The sequence below is a fragment of the Myotis myotis genome, unplaced genomic scaffold (genome assembly GCF_014108235.1).
Source record: "Myotis myotis isolate mMyoMyo1 unplaced genomic scaffold, mMyoMyo1.p scaffold_m19_p_1, whole genome shotgun sequence".
NCBI classification, from domain to species: Eukaryota; Metazoa; Chordata; class Mammalia; order Chiroptera; family Vespertilionidae; genus Myotis; species Myotis myotis.
The window spans coordinates 49,630,672-49,651,028 of NW_023416313.1; the positions used below are offsets into that span (position 1 = coordinate 49,630,672).

Sequence of the window (20,357 nt, forward strand, 5' to 3'; positions counted from 1 at the left end):
TTTTCCTTTGTTAAATGGCATTTAAATATATAAAATAAATATCAAAAATATAAGTCTTTGTTTTACTATGGTTGCAAATACCAAAAAATTTCTATATGTGACACGGCACCAGAGTTAAGTTAGGGTTTTTCAAAATGCTGACACACCGAGCTCAAAAGGGTTGCCATCACTGTCCTATAGGCTGTCCTCTCCTGCAGCAACCGGCCTCACTGTGTTTCAGAACCATTCCGTCCTCAGCCACTGCTGACCCCAGGTGCTTTCCTATCTCTTACTGGTTCCTTTAACTCTGTCTCCATCTTTGTGAAGAGTGGAATTTGGGGTCATAGGATAATCATATGTTCAGCTTTAATAGATACTGCCGAGTAGTTTTTCACAGTGGTTATACCCATTTATATTCCCAGGAGCAGTGGGTGAGAGCTCCCGTTGCACCCTCGTCAACTCTTGGTATTCCCTGCCCTTTTCATTTTAGCCATTCCAGTGGGTATATAGTGGTATCTCATTGTGGTTTTAATTTGGCATTTCTCTGATAATTATGGAAGCGGGACACCTTTTCATGTGCTTATTGGTCCTATGGCCGTCTTCCCTGGTGAAGTACCCAAGTCTTTTTTCCATCTTAAAATCAGGTCTCCTGTCTTTTTCTTACTGATTTGTGAAAATTATTTATATATTATGGGTACCAGTCTTTTGTCAAAGATATGCACTGTAAATATCTTCTCTCACCCTGAGGCTTGCTTTTTAATTTTCTTAGCACTATCTTTAATAAACAGATGTTCTTAATTTTAATACATTCCAATTGATAAATTTTCATTCTTTATGCTTACTACTTTTTATAGTTTTTTAAAGATATGTTTGCTACTCCAATATCATAGGATGTTTCCCCATGCTTTCTTCTAAATGCTTTATGGTTTTATTTTCATAGTTTTTGTGTGTGACGTGAAATTAGAATCCTGATACTTTTTTCTCATATGACCCTCTTGTGGATCCAGAACCTTTTCCCTTAATTCACTGCAATGTTACCCTTTTTGTAAATTAAGTGTCTGTATATGTGTGGTTTTATTTTTGGACTCTGTTTTATTCCAGTGGTCAGCTTCCTTGTGCCAATATTGCACAATCTTGATGATTATAACTTTTTAGTGAGTCTTGACATCTGGAAGTGGACGTCTTCCAATGTTGTTCTTTTTCAAGATTGCCTCAGCTCTTCTTGGTCCTTCGCATTTTCATATGTATTTTAGAATCCCTTTGTCAACACACAAAAAATATGCTTAGACTTTGATTAAGAGTGTGATGAATCTATGCATTAATTCATGAAAAAAAGTAACTTCTTAATAGTATTGAGTCTTTCAGTCCATGAACATGATAGATCTCTCCTTTTATTTAGGAATTATTTAATTTTGCCCAGTAATATTTTGTAGTAATCAGTGTAGAGCTCATATACATATTTTGTTAGATTTATTCCTAGGTATTTAATTTGCTATAGTAAATGGTATTGGTTTTTTAATTTGTTTTTTTTTATTTGTTTGTTACTAATATATAGACATATAACTGATTTTTGTATATAGACTCTATCTAGTAATGTTGTAAATTCTACAGAGTATAATACTTATAGAAGTCTTTTTGTAGATATCCTTTACTAGTTTAAGGAAGTACTTTGCTATTCCTACTTTCCTAAGAATTTAAAACCAAGAGGATGCTGACTTTTATCAAACTGTATGCCTCTGTTTTTTCTGGCCCTACCTGGCTCAGTGGGTAGATCATCAGCCTGCTGACTGAAGGGTCCCAGGTTTGATTCCCAGTCAGGGCACATGCCCAGGTTGTGGGCTCAATCCCCAGTGGGGGGCATGCAGGAGGCAGCCGATCAATGATTCTCTCTCATCATTGATGTTTCTCTCTCTCTCTCTTTCCCTCTCCTTTCCTCTCTGAAATCAATAAAAATATATTTAAAAAAATTTTTTTTCTGCATCTCTTAAGGTGTCCACTCCCGTTTTGACTCAGCTCAAGAAACCGATACTAAAGCCCTTTTCCTGGGCTTGGCTCGACCCCCACTTTCACAAAACTCCATGAACAGAAACTGGACAGACTTGAGCCAGGGAAGTGGCAGTAAACATGGAAAGGGCAGAATAAATGGGAAAGATCTTGATGATCTGTAATATAAAGTATGTTGTACAGTCAACAGTGGGTTTAAATGAGATAGAACCAGACCTCTCAATTTTTACAACTTCTGCCTTCTTTTAATAAACATAAAAACTGTACGTCCAGCCAGTGTTGCAGAGTGGTTGAGCATGGACCTATGAATCAGGAGGTCAGGGTTTGATTCCCGGTCAGGGCGCATGCCAGGGTTGTAGGCTTGATCCCCAGTGGGGGTGTACAGGAGGCAGCCGATTAATGATTCTCTCTCTCACCCTTCCTCTCTGAAATCAATAAAAATATATTTAACATATATTTAAAACTGTATGCCTCTGTTTAATATTTCTATTATAGAAACAGTAAGCAATTTCAAACTATAAAATTTAATAGTGATTCAGTTGTTTTTTCAAATTTCACATCCAGTGTTTCCCTATACCCAGAGTCTAATACAGTGATGGCGAACCTTTTGAGCTCGGCGTGTCCGCATTTTGAAAAACCCTAACTTAACTCTGGTGCCGTGTCACATATAGAAATTTTCTGATATTTGCAACCATAGTAAAACAAAGATTTATATTTTTGATGTTTATTTTATATATTTAAATGCCATTTAACAAAGAAAAATCAACCAAAAAAATGAGTTTGCATGTCACCTCTGACACGCGTGTTATAGGTTCGCCATCACTGGTTTAATACATGCTGCCTAGAAGAACCTCTTCCCCATCCCTCTCTTCCCATTGCAAATCAGTGACCATGAAACACCCCTGCATGGGGGAGGGGCCAGCCATCTGGCTCTGCAGTCCAGCCTCATGCCCTGAGTGTCCCTGGGTGGTTGGTGTAAGAAGTGTATAAAGACTCTCAGCAATGGGACTTCATTATTGAAAGGTACAGAGCTGGACAGTTCTGACCCAAGTTGCAGATGGATCTGTGGTCAGCAAACTGCGGCCCCTTGAGTGTGGCTCTTCCACAAAATACCACGTGTGGGCGCGCACGTACAGTGCAATTGAAATTTCGTGGCCACACTCAAGGGGCCAAAGAGCCGCATGTGGCTTGCAAGCCGCAGTTTGCCGACCACTGGAATACACACTTATGGGTTTCCAATTTTACTAATATTTAAGCAGTTTGATACTACATATTTCAATCTTTGAACATTAGACTTGAATTTAAACGAGCCCTAATGCCCTCTTGTGGCCATGAGAGAATGTGCAAAGAGTAATAACTAGTTTTCATTCTAATGACTGCTTTGTGTACCTGAGTCCCTTTGATTTAAGGTGAACCTGATAGTAGAAAAAACTCAAGTCACAAGCCAGGCAGAACGCGGTCACTTACTGAGCCCTGTAAACTTCAGATTCCTTATCTGATAAGTGGCAATAATAATAGTACCCACCATAATAAGGCGCTTGAAAATATTAGAGGTTTAAAAGAGTTTTCTTCTGTTCCTAGTTTCCTAAGATTTTGTTTGAAGGTATAAATGGATGTTGAATTTTATCAAATGCTGTATCTGGACCTTTTAGGATGTCCACTTCTGCTTTGACTCTGGGACCTAATACCATAGGTCTTTCCCAGGTCTTGGCTTACCCCACTCTGGATACATATAATATTTAGGCCTGCACATAGTAGGTTCTTAATAAATGGCATCTGTAAACATTATCAATCATCTTAACAGTGAGTCCAGAGGGCAGGGAAAGGGAAGAAGACAGTATCCTAAAATAACCTGGCTACAGATACTGGGACCTTCTCCTCCCCTCATCCCAGTCTACCTCATTCCTGATTCCTGAGGCAACCAGCCAACTCTTAACTATGTCTTTTTATATTGGCAACCATATTTTTAATAGCATGCCTGTATGGCTTTTTCTTAATTTTTTTTTCAGATGTAGGTACTATTTATTGACTCTATTTTGGAAAATGAAAATTTAGTTCTATTGTAGTATTCCTTCTATACTCCCTCCCACCACCACTCTTTCCCATTTATGATCCCATTTAGGTAAAATATACTAGTAATTTCACTATATGTTTATACATTTTTCTTATTATTGCTTACTTGGCCCTGTTGCACTTGATCCAAATGCACACTCTGTGAGTATAATTTTCCAAAGAAGTGGTGTGGCCCAGGAGAGGGATGGAGTGAGGTTCTTGGGTCCAGTCTGGGTTTGGTTTCCTTCTCTGTGAACTGAAGGGAGTTGGAGTAGAGAATTTCTAACACCTCTTCTAGCTCTAAAATGCTGGTTTCTCATGAATTTGGTCTATGAACTTAGACTTTCTTCTCTTAACCACAAGGGGGCAGCATAAGCCAAGACTCTTGGCTGCCATTTGCTACAATCCTCAGGAAAAACTGATATTCCCCAATTCACACCATGTTATAACATAAAGGAAGCAAATAGCTCAAGAGCACTGCCTGCTCTTAGTGGTTTCTGTTAGAACTTGGTTGAATGTCCCTAGAATGGTCCTTATATCACTACTAGAGGCCAGGTGCATGAAATTCATGCAAGGGGGCGGGGGGGAGTGTCCCTCAGCCCGGCTTGCACCCTCTCGCAATCCAGGACCCCTCTGATAGGGTCCCTTGGTCTGGCCGGCGATCAGGGCCTATCAGGGCTTTCCTTCCCCCGGCTGCCGGCAACTGGCCCCACCCCGCCACTGCAACCGCTTGCCATCTGTGCGGTGCTGCCCCCCCTCCCTCGCCACTGGTCGCCTCCTTCTACCAGCAACAGGTGTGGGGTGCAATCGCTTGGTTGGCCTGGGCCTCCCCCTGCGGGGCGATCGCTGGCCAGTCCTGCACACCCGCTACAGCATTGCTGGCCGGGGGCCTGAGCCTCCCTCTGTGGGCAATTGCAGAGCCCCGCCCCCCGATTGATCGCCCCGCCGGCTGGGACCTCCCTCTGTGGGGCAATCGTGGGGCATGGCAGGGCTCCCCGACCGATTTCATTGCACCTGCCTTGCCTGGCGCCAGTGCGTGTCATAGCAGAAGGTCGTCTGGATGGTCATTCTGCTGTTCGGTCGCTTGGTCGATTTGCATATTATACTTTTATTATTATAGACTAGAGGCCTGGTGCATGAAAGTCATGCGGGGGGGGGGGGGTGTCTCTCTGCCCGGACTGCACCCTCTCGCAATCCAGGACCACTGGCTCCTAACTGCTCACCTGCCTGCCTGCCTGATCGCCCCTAACCACTCTGCATGCCTGTCTCATCACCCCAAACCACTCTGTCTGCCTGCCTCATTGCCCCTAACCCCTCTGTCTGCCTGCCTGGTCGCCCCTAACCACTCACCTGCCTGCCTGATCACCCCAAACCATTTGCCTGCCTGATCACCCCTAACCACTCGCCTGCCTGCCTGATTGCCCTTAACTGCCTCTGCCTCAGCCCCTGCTGTCACCATGGCTTCGTCCAGAAGGAGGTCTGAAAGGTTGTTAGGCTGTCTGGTCTAATTAGCGTATTATGCTTTTATTATTATAGATAATCAGGATTGCCCAGCTCTTCCAATATTTCCACAGAAAGTATAGAGTCACCCCCACTGCTCAGTATCCATGCCCCTACCTCACCCTTCCTCAAGGCCTTTTCCACCCCAGCTACTGCTTCTCAAAGAAATATCTGCCAAATTCTCACCTGTGATAAGCTTGGAGCTGCATAGTAGGTGGCAGCTGTGTGCTTTATGTGGTGACAACAACTTCTTTATTGCAGGATCTGGGAGGATTTGAGGTGTGGCCTGGTAGTTGTCATCCAGGGAAATGAGTTTCAAATAAAACACCCTTGTGTTGCTGTTCTATTCAAATGTCTCCCAGGTACAAACAGTGGTAGGAGAGGCAGAGCTGTGGGTTGGGACACTGTGATCCTTGGTTGGATGATGGCCCCTGGCCAGGAGGGCTGGGAGTGGGTGGGGCGGAGGTGGAGGCAAACCAGGAAGTGAGATGGGCAGCCCTATTGCAGAAAGAGTAAGAGGCCAGTTTTCAAAACCTACAGAAGGTGCTGCTTTTGAGATTCCTAAGAGCAGAGGCCAGGGGCCTAAGGCCACAGGGAGTGTGTGTGAGGCCAAAATAGAAACATCACCTTTCTCCAGGGACTTTGAGGACTCCAAGAATGAAGTTGGCCTAAGCAGGTGGAAATAGATTGGAAGGGCTGAAAAGATAGGGTCAGGGGTCCAGTTAATGGGTTCATGTAGACTGGACAGAACTTGACACATACATACCAGGAAGAAGTGGTTTAATGGTTTAAACGTAGGCCCTAGGACTGGAGCAACTCTTATGATCCCCATTTCCCGAGATGCACGTCCCTGATGCTGTAGACCAGGGCTCCTCAAACTTTTTAAACAGGGGGCCAGTTCACTGTCCCTCAGACCGTTGGTGGGCCGGACTATAGTTTAAAAAAAAACTATGAACAAATTCCTATGCACACTGCACATATCTTATTTTGAAGTAAAAAAACAAAACGGGAACAAATACAATACTTGTATTTGCATGTGGCCCGCGGGCCGTAGTTTGAGGACCCTGCTGTGGAGGATGGTTGGCTGTGAACTTACACATATTTTCTGGATGCTCCCTACCTGACTGGGGAGGGCACCTCCAGAGGAGAGGAGAGCAGGTGGCAAACAAGTCGTGGCTTTCAGAGACAATCCCCTTCCTCTTTCCTTTTCTTCCTGCTAAGTGATCAGAACAGAATAATCAAGGAAAGCAGCAGCAGGAAATGGGTACAAAATTCCCTCACTTTCCACCCTCTTGTCTTGTGCCTGCTTTAGAGGTTATACCCCTTGCAGGGTGCTTGGGATTGAGGGACAAAGAGGGAAAATTCTTACCCTTTTAATTTGGTAGCCTCTTTGGAAGCCACTTCCCAAATTGCCCCCAAAATGAGTCAGGGAGGGGCAGGGAAGGCAAGCCTTGCTTGTCCCTTAGGAGCTTGGGCTGGGGGGAGCATTGCAATGAACAGGGAATCACACAACGCCATGTGGCTGCCCAGGAGGGAGACTTAGCAGAGAATTCCACAAGGGCCTGCCAGGACCTGAATTGTTTGTTACCAACTGGGAGAGCGTTGTAGAAGTCCAAAGGTGGAAAATGGTTACTATTTTGCTCAAATATAGGAAGCGTGGGTTGGATCATAATTGACTTCCTTGGGAATTTCATAAGAGGGTCCCAGGTGGTTGGGCACCCCCACATCTGCGTTAACAATTCCTATAAAATGCTTGGGTGCTTGACCACATGCCACCCACCTGGCCAGCCTGGTGCTGTTGCCTTAGGTCAGTGGTTCTCAACCTTCCTAATGCCGCGACCCTTTAATACAGCTCCTCATGTTGTGGTGACCCCCAACCATAAAATTATTTTCGTTGCTACTTCATAACTGTAACGTTGCTACTGTTATGAATTGTAATGTAAATATCTGATATGCAGAATGGTCTTAGGCGACCCTGTGAAAGGGTCGTTCCACCCCCAAAGGGGTCGCAACCCACAGGTTGAGAACCGCTGCCTTAGGTGATACTGGGCTCCCCGCGCCTACATGGAGAGCTGACGCAGGCTAACCCCGTGTCAGACTCATCTTGAATTTCCCTTGACTTCCCAAACTGCTCACCCCAAACAGCTCGCCTGCCTGCCTGCCTGCCTGCCTGATTGCCCCTAACTGCGTAATACGCTAATTAGACTGGTCAGCTGAACGACCTTCCAGACGTCCTTCCTGACAAAGCCCCCGCAGCAGGTGCTGAGGCAGAGGCGGTTAGGGGCGATCAGGCAGGCAGGCAAGCAGTTAGGGGCCATGAGGCAGGCAGGCAGGTTCCTGTGTCTAATGTTGGGCCTTTTCTGATTCCCTAGTACTGTTTGCATGTATATGTTAGCTTCTGAAAGAGAGAAAAAGCTGTTCAAAGCTGCCTGTGGGAGAAGGGGAAACAATACTTGTATCTCAGTGATCACATTTACAGGTAGCTTTAAGGGGGAAGGAAACCTGGGTAATTGCTGATGGAAAACCTTTACATGGAAGTGACTTCATTGTCATTAGGAACCACCCACAGGGACTATCTTTGTCGTTAGCTGGTAGGCACTAAGGAAATGCTGAGGATAAGGGGGCAATTTGGAGGACTTGGAACTTTGCTTTTTTTATCTGGGTCAGACATTGATCTTTAAAAAAATGATACACTACTGTTTAGTCATTAACTTATTTGAAATGTTTTACTGCTACAGTTCCTGGAGTAGGGGTATTGAGGACCAATGACCCACATTAAAAATTCAGGAAAGGCTAATGGGAAGCAAGAGACAACTTAATTAACTTTTCAAAAAATTTCTAAATGCCATTCACTGGTTAAATATTTAAGTGAAACATATGAACTATAGTAACAGTTGCATCCACTTTGGAAAACAGTTTGGAAGTTCCTCAAAAAGTAAAACATAGAGTTACCATACAACCAGGAATTCTATTCATAGACATAAACCCAAGGGAAATGAAGACATACATCCATACAGATGTTTATATGAATGATCACAGCATTATTAACAATGTTTAAAAAGCAGGGAAACCCAGATATCTATTAACTGATGATGGATAAACTAAATGTGGTATATCCATACAATGAAATATGATTAAGCCACGAAAAGGAATGATACATGCTACCACATAGAGAAATCTTGCAAACATTATTCTAAATGAAAAAAAAAAACAGACACAAAAGGCCACATATTGTATGATTCCATTTATATGAAATGTCCAGAATAGGCAAATTCATAGAGATGGAAAGTATTGTGGATTAGTGGTGGCCAAGGACTGGTATAGGGGAAGATGGAAGGGTGACTGCTAATGGAGATGGGGGTCTCCTTTGGGGTGATGAAAATGTTCTGAAATGAGACAGTGGTGATGGTTGTACAACAGCGTAAACATACTAAAAACCACTGGATTGTACAATTAAAAAGGATAATTTTATGGTATGTGAATTATATTACAATAAAATATGAAGCATGAAGCTATATTCAAGAAATATATTAAACATTTAAAAGTGAAGTATGGGGAAAGAGAAAAAGATAATGGGAAAGACAGAACAGAAAACACTTGGCACCAGAAAGAAAATAAGAACAAATGAAGAAAAAGGGAGACAGATCCCATGATTTTTGATACAATAGAAAATTTCTTTCATTGTTCTCTGAGGGTCCGTTGGGCTGTAGTCTTCAGATTGTTATGACCTATTTATTATAACCTTTTGAATTTCTAATTCACAAATTGACCGTTTTTCCAAGTCTTCTGATTGCTCTTTGCCCTTAAACTCCTCAATTGCTTGGGTTTTATTCCAATGAAATTAATGAACTGAGGATATGACATTTGTCTCGGTTTGCAATATCAGCCAGTGACCAGAGTTGGATATCACATCTAAAAACATGTAAACTCGTGCTGAGACGTCTCTGGATAAAGGATCTCCATTGCCACATTTAATTCCACTACTTATGGTCATATGGAGATGCCCAGTAGTTGGCCTTTTGATAGACTTATCAGTCTCCCCCAAATGTTAAAGTTTTATGAGGTGAGTAATTCAAGGTCTTGGGTATAAATTGCTCTTCACTTATTCTCAAACACCAGGTGGGTAGAAAGCTCAGCTTACTGATGTGAGACCTGGTATGAAATGGGATTATATGTAAGTCACTTCTCCTTATCAGAAATGTTACTTCATAATGAAAGACAGACCATGAGAGAGGTTGGGAAAAGGTTGGTGGAAATTAGGGAAACAAACAGTAGACTAGGAGGGGATGTGGGTTATGATGTGACTTAGAAGTCACCACAGAGCCTATCCTCTTCTTCAACCTCTATGGCCAATCACTCACCAAGGCTGCTGCTTTCATCTCCTACTATTACTCGGGTTTATTTTATTTTCTTCACCTTTTCTCTCACGTAGTCTCTTTTCAACTCTAGCCCCGTCAATTCTAATAGCTTTGTAACAAATTTCCTACTTTCTATCTTGCCCCCACCCCCTAAAATTAATCCTTCACATTATGAAAGTGATATTTCTTTTTTAAAAAAATATATATTTTATTGATTTTACAGAGAGGAAGGGAGAGAGATAGAGAGTTAGAAACATCGATGAGAGAGAAACATCGATCAGCTGCCTCCTGCACACCTTCTATTGGGGATGTGCCCACAACCAAGGTACATGCCCTTGACTGGAAAAAACCTGGGACCCTTCAGTCTGCAGGCCGACGCTCTATCCACTGAGCCAAACCGGTTATGGCATGAAAGTGATATTTCTAAAGTCCAAATCATACCATGTTCCTGCCCCATTAGTTATCTGTGTTGAGAGCAGATGACGCTTTAAGCAGAGATGCTTATGGTGTAAGGACTGGGGTTCCCTTGCAAGGCCATCAGACTTTGCATTACCTGAGCCCAACCTGGAAACCTGGAGATACCCCTGGGGAAAAGGAGTATGATTTTTAAAAAAGGAAACCAAAACTATCAGCTAATAGATATTTTGCAATAAGCACATCACATAAATATGTATGTTCCCAATGTATGTTCCCAGTGCCAGTCCAGGGGGAAAGTCTAGTCCAGGGGTCCTCAAACTACGGACCGCGGGCCACATGCAAATACAAATATTGTATTTGTTCCCGTTTTGTTTTTTTACTTCAAAATAAGATATGTGCAGTGTGCATAGGAATTTGTTCATAGTTTTTTTTTAAACTATAGTCCGGCCCTCCAACAGTCTGAGGGACAGTGAACTGGACCCCTGTTTAAAAAGTTTGAGGACCCCTGGTCTAGTCAATAGCACACTTGAGTTCGGTCTCCAGTTCTGGTTCCCTAAGTTTCTGGTCCTGGGTTCCTTTTTTCTTTTTTAAAAATATATTTTTATTGATTTCAGAGAGGAAGGGAGAGGGAGAAAGAGAAACATTAATGATGAGAGAGAATCATTGGTTGACTGCCTCCTATATCAACCCACAACTCAGGAATATGCCCTAACTGGGAATGAAAGTGTCACCTCCTGGTTCATAGGTCAGTGCTCAACCACTGAGCCATGCCAGCCAGGCTGGTCCTGGGTTCTTGAATGAATTACAGCTGCTACCTCCAGGTCCACTCCCAGTCCCATGAACACAAGAGAAAGCTGTGAAAAAAATTTTTATAGGTAGCTTGAGAATCTCCTCTGAGCTAGTCAACACAGGGAGTTTTGTTTCCAGCCAAACTATCATCATGCTGAGTATTCAATGGTGGATTTTTTTTTATGTTCTCACTTGAGAAAATCCTTTTCTATCCTGTGAAATGTCTGTTCATTTCATTATCATCAAAACTCTTCCAATAGGTTCCTTGGTGCTGCACAACAGGCTTGGTGGCTTTCTCACCCACAATCTTACAAATGGTTTAGATACTTAGCGCCCAAAGGACCATTCCAAGGGGAGCAGTAAGGTTCCTCCTAAGTGACAACTGCCTGGTCTGTTCTGTTGTAAAAGGAATCTGAACTTTGACACGTGGAAAATGCCTGCCATGGGCACAGGTGGGGAAGAGTCTGTGTATTTGTCCATCCTGGACCACACCTTTTGTTGTCCAGGAACTGACGAGTCACCCCAGTGTACTCAAAGTGGGCACTGAATGGGTGTAGGCAAATTACTGGACTATTACAGACAGGATGTCCAGAGAGGCCCACTCCCTTCTCTCCCATCCCCAGCATCACAGCTACATCCCACGTACACAACAGGCCTACCTCTGCAGGCCCGGTGGACTGCTCTCAGCTCTGCTAGTCCAGGCTCTGCCTGGGTAACTTCTCATTAGTCTAGCTAACTTGTCATTTTGTTTCAGATGATGTGCTAGGTAGAGAGAGAAGATTTAGGATTCTTGTCCATGCAAATGATATTTAAGGAATTTCTCTTGTTTGAGTTGTTGATTTACCAGAGAATTCTTAGGATTTTTTTTGGCGGGGGGGAGGGTTCCATAGGTTTGAGTTAGTGGCTGGTGTTATCTTGGCAATTTCTTAAACATTATGGGATCTGTTCTGCTAAATCCCAGATCCGTGAGGGCCTATGTATGCTAATGGAGAGAGGAAAAGATCAGGTGTCTGCAGAGGAGGGCCTGGCCAAGAAGTTGTCACCAGATGACCTTGGCGGACCACTCATTGAACCATGGTCTCCTAAGTGCACCAGCTGTAAAAATATGTGGGTTGAATGATCTACTAGCTGCCTCGCCGGGACGTTGCGGCTACAACAGAACAATGGTGCGGGAGTGGGACAGGAACTCCTTTTCCTTCAAAGTAAATGCTATAAATCGTTTATGGTCATTTTCCTTAATCCAGTTAATTTTTTAAAATCCAGAAGGACAGCTTTTAAAATTAGAGATTTATTTAAGTTATAAGGAAATGTCTACTCAGATACTTTTCAGAAATTACAAGATGATTATTTTGATTTTGTATGTGTTTTATATATCTTCCTAGTGAAAAGTAAGAACTAGATTCTTTTTTAAAAAAAATATATTTTATTGATTTTTTTACAGAGAGGAAGGGAGAGGGATAGAGAGTTAGAAACATTGATCAGCTGCCTCCTGCACATCTCCTACTGGGGATGTGCCCGCAACCAAGGTACATGCCTTTGACCGGAATCGAACCTGGGACCTTTCAGTCCACAGACCGAAGCTCTATCCACTGAGCCAAACCGGTTAGGGCAAGAACTAGATTCTTAAGAATAATATCAAGTACCAAATTATCAATTTCAGATAAATAAGTAAAAACAAAAAAACAAACAAACAAAAAAAAAAAACAATGAACCTCTTAGAGGTATTTTGAGGAGGCTCAAACCTCATGTCAGGGACTACATGTATTCATTTGTAGTCCCCTCCATCTCACATCAGCATCTGGCACCTACAGGCGCTCAAGAAATGTTTATGACTTTGAAAGACAGAGACAAAGGCAGAGTGAGTTCTCATTAAGGCACAGGGTTTTATTTCAAAGCCTCCCTCCCTCTCCCTCGCCCTAGACAATTTGGCTCCATGGATAGAGCGTTGGCCTGCTGACCAAAGGGTCCTGGGTTCCTCATGATGAAAGTGATGGTGACACTAGTAAGAATCATCAATATTTATTGATTACATAGTACTAGTATGCGTTTTTAAGCAAATTACATATATATATATATACACACACACACATACACACACACATATATATATATATATATATATATATATATATATTAATTCATACAAACCCATTTTATAGGAAACTGAGGCACAGAGAGGTTAAGTAATGTGCCCAAAGTTCTACATAGCCTAAGTTGGAACCATGTGGTTTGGCTCCTAAGACTTCCCTCTTAACACCATTCCTGGATGACACCCATCTGATGAGCTCCAGGTTGTCCCATCTCTGTTAGAGTGACATCCAGAAGTGGACCCAGTGCTACAGGTGCAGTCTGTGGACTGCATTTTTCTACTTAGTAAATTTCTGTTCCCTTCCCTGGCTGCCGGCTGCAGGTTCTGCACTGCACTGCCCTCTGGTGGTCAGCACACGTCATAGTGAGCGATCGAACTTCTGGTCTCCCAGTTAAACTCCCGAGGGGACACTTTGCATATTAGCCTTTTACATATATAGATTAGCTAACTCTGAAAACTGGCCTAAATTGCTGGAGCCTAAATTCAATATCGTGGAAGAAAGGAATGCCATTCACGTCAGTAAGACAGAATTTGCTTGATTTTTGAGTGTTACATACAGCTATCCTGATAGCTATGTTCCAAAGCTTCTAAGCTCACAGCTGAATTCTGTGTAAGCCAGTAGCACTCTGTTTGCACAATGGATTCCACATTTTAGTGCAGAACATTAATATCGTAGAAGGGAGGGCACAGTCACTGTGCCCAGTGATGTCCACGATTAATAAGAAGTTGCACATATCGCCAAATTTTCAAATTTTTTAGTTTTACTTCTTCATAAGCTCTCATTCATTCAATGAACAATTAAGGGTTCACAGGCCTATTGATAAGTATCGAGAACAGTAAGACACAATCCTCCATCTTAACCATGTGATCAAACTTACCATTACCAATGTGTATTGATAATCAAATCAAATGTTATAATGTGCCTCCTGATATGATGCACTAAGGAGCACATAATGTCACCCTTGTAGTTCCATGCCAAACTAGTTTAACAGGAATCTAATCACGAGGAATCAGTTAGACAAATCCAAATTTAGCGGCAATATACAAAACTGGCCTGGACTCTAAAAATTTCAAGGTTAATAAAAGAATGGATAAGAAGATTAGAAAAACATGATAATTAAATACAATGAATAAACCTTGATGGGATCCTGGATTTTTTTTTAAGCTATAAATGTCATTGTTAGGACCAGTGGGAAGTTTGACTATCTACTCTATATTATAGTGTCATATATTATATCACATGTCATATCATATAGACTTTATATTATATTTAATGTTACATTTTTGGAGTATGATCATGATATTATAATTATATAAGAAAACATCTTTATTTATGGGAGATACATACTAAAAAATTTAGAAATAAATGTCATGATGCCTAAGATTTACTTTCAAATGGTTCAGTAAAAAAATTTTATACCTATATGGTGTCCCCCCAAAATGTATACACACACTTTGAATAATTATAAAGGCAGTGTTTATTAAAATACATTTCATTTTCAAAATTGAGCTACCAGCTGTTAAAGTGTGCATACATTTTTTGGGTTACGCTGTATATTGATAAATATGTTAATGTCTATTCTGTATGTGTGTGTGTGTATGATTATTTTATTAGTTTCCTAGAGTGCTGTAGCAAACTACCACAAACTGGGTGGCTTAAAACAATAAAAATGTATTTTCTAACCATTTTGGATGCAGGAAGTGTGAGAGCAGGGTGGTGGCGCGGAAGCCTCAGGGAAGGATCCCTCCTGCCTCTTCCAGCCTCTGGTGGTGGCCAGCAAGCCACCGCATCCCTTAATTTGCAGCCACACTGCTCCAATCTTTTCCTCTGTCTTCACACGATGGTCATCCCTCTGTTTCTTTATCCCTCTTCCTATAAGGACGCCAGTTATTGGATTAGGGCCCATCCTAATCCAGCACGGCCTCATTTTATCTTTTTTTTTTTTTTTTTTTTTTTTTTTTTTAAATGAGTAAACCAGTATTTTATTCACATTTGAACTCCATTGGAGTCAGGGAAGAAGGGTCATCTTCTATTCCAAGAATGAAGTCTTCAGGTAATGTCTCAGGTGCGATCTGAGCTAACTGGTCATCATAAGAACGCAGGGTCCATAACTTCTCCAGTTCATACATTTCTCTGGTCTCTGGAAGCATCAAATGAATCACCATGCAAAGTCCACACACAGCCAGTCATCAGTGTCCTTCCCTTCAATTTTCACATGAGGCTCATTTTTACTTTTTAGGAATTTATACATTTTCACGATGTAGTAGGCCATGGCATGCAAGTGTCGGGTGGAAGTTCCGCTCGCGATCACAAAGTAATCTGTGTATCTCATTTCGGGCGGAACCCGGATCACGCAGATGTCTCTTGCATTCTCTTGCCGCAGAAGCGAAACCAACATATCGATGTCAAACTTGGGCCCCGTGTGATCTGCGGCGTCTGGTTCCCGGCGCCCCTCGCCGGCGGCCTCCTCCGCGCCGGCTGCCCACTCCGTCCGCTCCTCCAGGCCGGGCCCGCCGTGCAGGCCGCGCGCACGGTCGGGGGTCAGGCAGACCCGGCCGAGCGCTGGTCCCGCGGGAAGCCGCCCCGGGGCCAGCGCCCGCAGCCGGGCCCCAGCGCCCGCCACCGGCCCCGCGCCCGGGGAGAGGGCCCTGAGGCCCAGCAGCGTCCACACCCGCCGAGCCGCGCACCCTGCAGGCCCCATCGCTGTCGCGGCGCGTCGACTCACGGCATCTTATCTTGATTATATCCACAAAGACCCTATTTCCAGTAAGTTCATATTCACAGGTATTGGGTAGACATCAATTCCCGGGGACACTATTCAGCTGGTGCAGTATCTAAAGCTTTTACAGAGGGACGGAGGGAAGGGGAGGGGAGAGAAGAGTACATAATGTGGCAAAATGTTAACAAAGGGTGAATTTTGGTGGAAAGTGTGTGTTTATTTTACCATGCTTTCAAGTTTTCTAAAGGTTTGAAATATTTCCAAGTAAAATAAAATTTGGGAAAAAATGCTCTGTAAAAAAGGGGGTGCGGGCCATTGTCCTTGCCCGTAAGGCTGTCTCCATGTCATGAAGGACACAGTGGAGGGACATGCATCATGAAGGTCTCAGAGCACAGGGGCCAGGAACAGAGACAACAGTGCTGACTCCGGGTGGGCAGGTTAGGGAGGGTTTGGAGAAGGGACGTGCAGCTGAGCAGAGGTTTGAAGGACAGTTAGGAACCAGCTGCGGGTCTGAGAGTGCACCTGGGGAGCTGCCAGCTGGCCAGAATGGTTGGGGCAAAGGGCATGTGTGTCAAAATGGTCGGAGTGGAACCTGGAGAGAGGCAGGAACCATGTCATCGAGATCGCTGCATCGAGAGAATTGGCTTTGGCCATGAAGGCCAGGACAGGAGCCAAGGTACAGCCTGAGCAAATTTTGCTTTGGGGACTAGAAATATGGAGAAGCTTGGGGACAGTCAGTTGGGAGACTGGCGGGACGAGCCAGATAAGAAAGAAGGGGCATCAGAGGAGGGGAGGGGAGGGTGTGTGAGAGCTGCGGAGGAGCCCAAACGGGAAGGGCTTGGATAGGCAGGTGTGGAAGAGGGGAGAACAGGGTGGGGTGGGTGCCTGGGGGGTTGGTGCAGCCTGCCCTGCAGGAATGCAGGAGGGCTGCAGACGAAGGCTGCGGGAGGGGGATAGAGGCTGTGCTCGGTTTGGAAGTGCCAAACCTGAAGGTCAGGTGAGGGCCTCAGTGAGATGGCTGGGGCCCAGGAAGTAGACCTGGCCTGGTGACTCTTGCATATGTTGGTACTGAGTGAAATCATGGATTTTTAGATTTCCCAGTTAGAGTGTAGCGAGCAGAATGTAGTTACAAGTAAAGGCTGGGTATAAAATCCTGAAAAGCAGAGCAAAGGAGAAAGCCCAGCAAAGGAGGCCAGGGAGAATTGGACAAACAGGGCAGGAGCCTGAAAATCCGACATCTTAAAGACAGGGTGCGAAGGCCTCCGGGAGGAAGTCTCGGTTATACTTTACATCAGGGGTGGGGAGTCATTTTTCGGCCAAGGGCTGTTTGGATATTTATAACATCATTTGCAGGCCATAAAACATTATCAACTTAAAATTAGCCTGCTATATTTGGTCCAATGTTTAATTAACTCACTCCTAATACCTTGGCAGGGCCAGACCAAATGATTTCGAGGGCCGCATATGGCTCTCAGGCCGGACGTTCCCCACCCCTGCACCATGCAGCACAATGCCTTCCCTGGCACACTCGGAGTCTCTGGCAGGTTATTTTTAACTGGAACCTTGTAAAGTCAATGTTTGTACTTTGACAATTGTCCTGTCCGATGATGGCTTGTTCTACATGCTGACCTGGAGTTACTGTATGAGCCGGGGAGTGGTATGTGAGAGAAACCGGGTGAGTGACATAAAATAATCCTACAGCCTTCCAGCCTTGCTCTCTGACAGATAAAACAACCCATGTGCATTGTGTTCCACCGCTTGCATCACCTGAGTTGTCAGTGGAATTTATGGAATGGATTGTTCTCTTGGAGTCACCCAATGGCCCTGAACAATGGGACCACACATTCTTAGTTTTATATAAGAGCTAGTAAGGAATGTTTCATCCACCTGATCAGAAGCAGGGAGCCATTGTGGATGCCTGCCTGCCTGCGTTCTCTCTCTTTCTCCTTCTCCTCCTCCTTGTCCTCTTCTTCTCTCTTTAAGGAAGAAAAAAACAGGGACGGGGGGAGGGGAGGAGGAAAAGAAAAGTAATGTAGAACCTTTGTGCAGAAGTCTCCAGATTCACAGTGGTTCTCAGCCTTCTGGCCCTTTAAATACAGTTCCTCATGTTGTGACCCAACCATAAAATTATTTTCGTTGCTACTTCATAACTGTAATGTTGCTACTGTTATGAATCGTAATGTAAATATCTGATAGGCAGGATGATCTTAGGCGACCCCTGTGAAAGGGTCATTTGACTGCCAAGGGGTCGCGACCCACAGGTTGAGAACCGCTGCTCCAGAAGCATGGCATCACAGGCTGGGGGAAGATAAGTATGAACTGTGGGACATAAGGATACTCTGGGTTTTCACTTCACGGAATACATTTTTATTTCTTTGAGTAATCTTCTAGGAAAAAGGCACTAAAGTACGAGGTAACTCCTGGGAGGCCCTACCTTGCTCGTACAGTGAGCTTTAGGCCTGAGAAAATCCCCTTCTTCAACCGAAACATTTCAGGGTGATTTGGTTGCATGTGACACAGTGGAAGAGGCGGATGAACTCAGCTCTGGGACGTTCAGAGGCAGTGGTCTCAGAGTCCATTTGGTTTGGTAACTTGGAAGATGTCTCTACTCTACCATGTCAGTTTCAAGCTAAGGCTCCAGGGTTCAGTGTTCATCTCCAGAGCGAGGCCTGTCCTCAGGGCTGGCCGGCCGGCCCATGACCCACCCCTCTGGTCCCGGAAAGGTCGCGTGCCAGATTGGCCGGGCTTGATTTTCCTGAGCCATCCCTGCGGCAGCAGAGGTGGGCTCACCTGGTGATGCAGGCACATGTGCACCACGAAGGAAGGGTGGAGTAGGTACTGGGGCGCCAACCGCAGTGCCCACTGCTAAGTGACTTCAGATTCCTGCTTTGAGGATGAAAACTCCTTTAAGAGGGCGTCAGGCCTCTCATTCTGAAATTTGAGATGAAATTGAAATAGTAACAGTGAATTTACACTAAAATGTGTTGAAGGATTTGGCCTTCACCATGACAATCTGCTGGGGGAGCTTTCCTTCCCCAGAGCTGTGCTGTAGCCCCTAGAGCAGCGATTCTCAACCTGTGGGTCGTGACCCCTTTGAGGGTCGAACGACCCTTTCACAGGGGTCTCCTAAGACCATCGGAAAACACATATATAATTACATATTGTTTTTGTGATTCATCACTGTGCTTTAATTATGTTCAATTTGTAACAGTGAAATTGGGTCACCACAACATGAGGACTGTATTAAAGGGTCACCGCATTAGGGAGGTTGAGAACCACTGCCCTAGAGGGACAGAGGAAAGGCCTTATGCTATACCACCGCACGTCCCAACTCCCCGGTGGGAATGAGGGAAGATGGCTGCCAACCCTCTCCATCTAGGAGCCAGCTAGGACATGTTCCTGATCTGGGCACTACTGATCACCCTCGCTGGTGAATCAAGACCAGCGGGTTCTCTCTGAAGACTCTAGCGCACAGGACAAGAGCTGTGTCAGGATGTGACTGCAGTCTCGGGAGCCCAGTCCCTCTTGAGTAAGTTCTTAGCCAGTTTAAGATTCTTCTCCTCACCCCACTCTTTTTTTTTTTTTTAATAACCAGAGGAAGATTTTGTCTTCAGGTATGGCGACATAGAACATGAGCTCTTTAACCCTCACACCCATACAAGCTTCAGATAAGCAGAACATGGAGCAGAGAGGACCAGATTAACAAATGACACTCATATGGAAAGCCCTTCTCACCTTCTGCATCTGCATCCTGCAGTCAGGGATGGTCACATGGGAGGCTGGGCACAGACTCGCTGGTCTTTAGAGGAATATCCTCCTAACCAACCTCTCAGTGGACTCAGGTGCATAGAAAGGAGAAACTGCCAAGGAATATACTTGCTTTCCCAAATTGCCCTGGGATACCCTGAGTGACTTCCAGTTTTCTAGTACCATTTTCAATTCGTGGTTGGAAGTCCGAGGATGCCTTGTTCTTTGCCATTTTATGTAAGGGACTTGAGCATCTGTGGATTTGGGTATCCCCGGGGGGTCCTGGATCCAATCTCCTGTGGATACTGAGAGAAGACTGTAGTTACGTTTTGGAGGAGTCGTAAGTTGTACTGTGTGGAAGTTGGTGACCCTAATCCCCATGTTGTTCAAAGGTCAACTGTATAATAATGGTTGTGCTGTTTGCTTGGTTTTGCCATGACTCCAACACCCTCCTACTCAGAACATGCATAGAGTAGAATCTTTTTACAATGTAGTCAATGAGATGGCAGGATTTCCATTAAAACATTAGTCAAAAGGTGGCCTTAAGCTCTGAACACCCAATGAAGTGTGGTTTTGGCCTATGTCCCAACACCAGCCTCATGGAGAGACTCAGTTATATTCACTCTTCAAATAAAGACAGATATAATTCATCCCGTGAAGAAGTTTGTGAGAATTTCACAACACCATGCAAATAATTTGCAC

General features: G+C 44.1%; 2 protein-coding genes and 1 pseudogene across 2 annotated transcripts in view; 1 reads left to right on the top strand and 2 right to left on the bottom strand.

Annotated features, from left to right (window-relative positions):
• Positions 1-20,357, top strand: part of LOC118670161 (protein Shroom3-like) — a 90,460-nt gene that overhangs the window by 50,126 nt on the left and 19,977 nt on the right. The gene's annotated exons all lie outside the window — the stretch shown is intronic.
• On the bottom strand, positions 15,156-15,909 carry LOC118670160 (mitochondrial assembly of ribosomal large subunit protein 1-like). The gene is given in 2 exon segments (XM_036337151.1): positions 15,156-15,356; positions 15,359-15,909. Coding segments are annotated over 2 exon segments (717 nt in total). The 5' UTR covers positions 15,891-15,909; the 3' UTR covers positions 15,156-15,171.
• Positions 19,300-19,420, bottom strand: LOC118661811 (annotated as a pseudogene).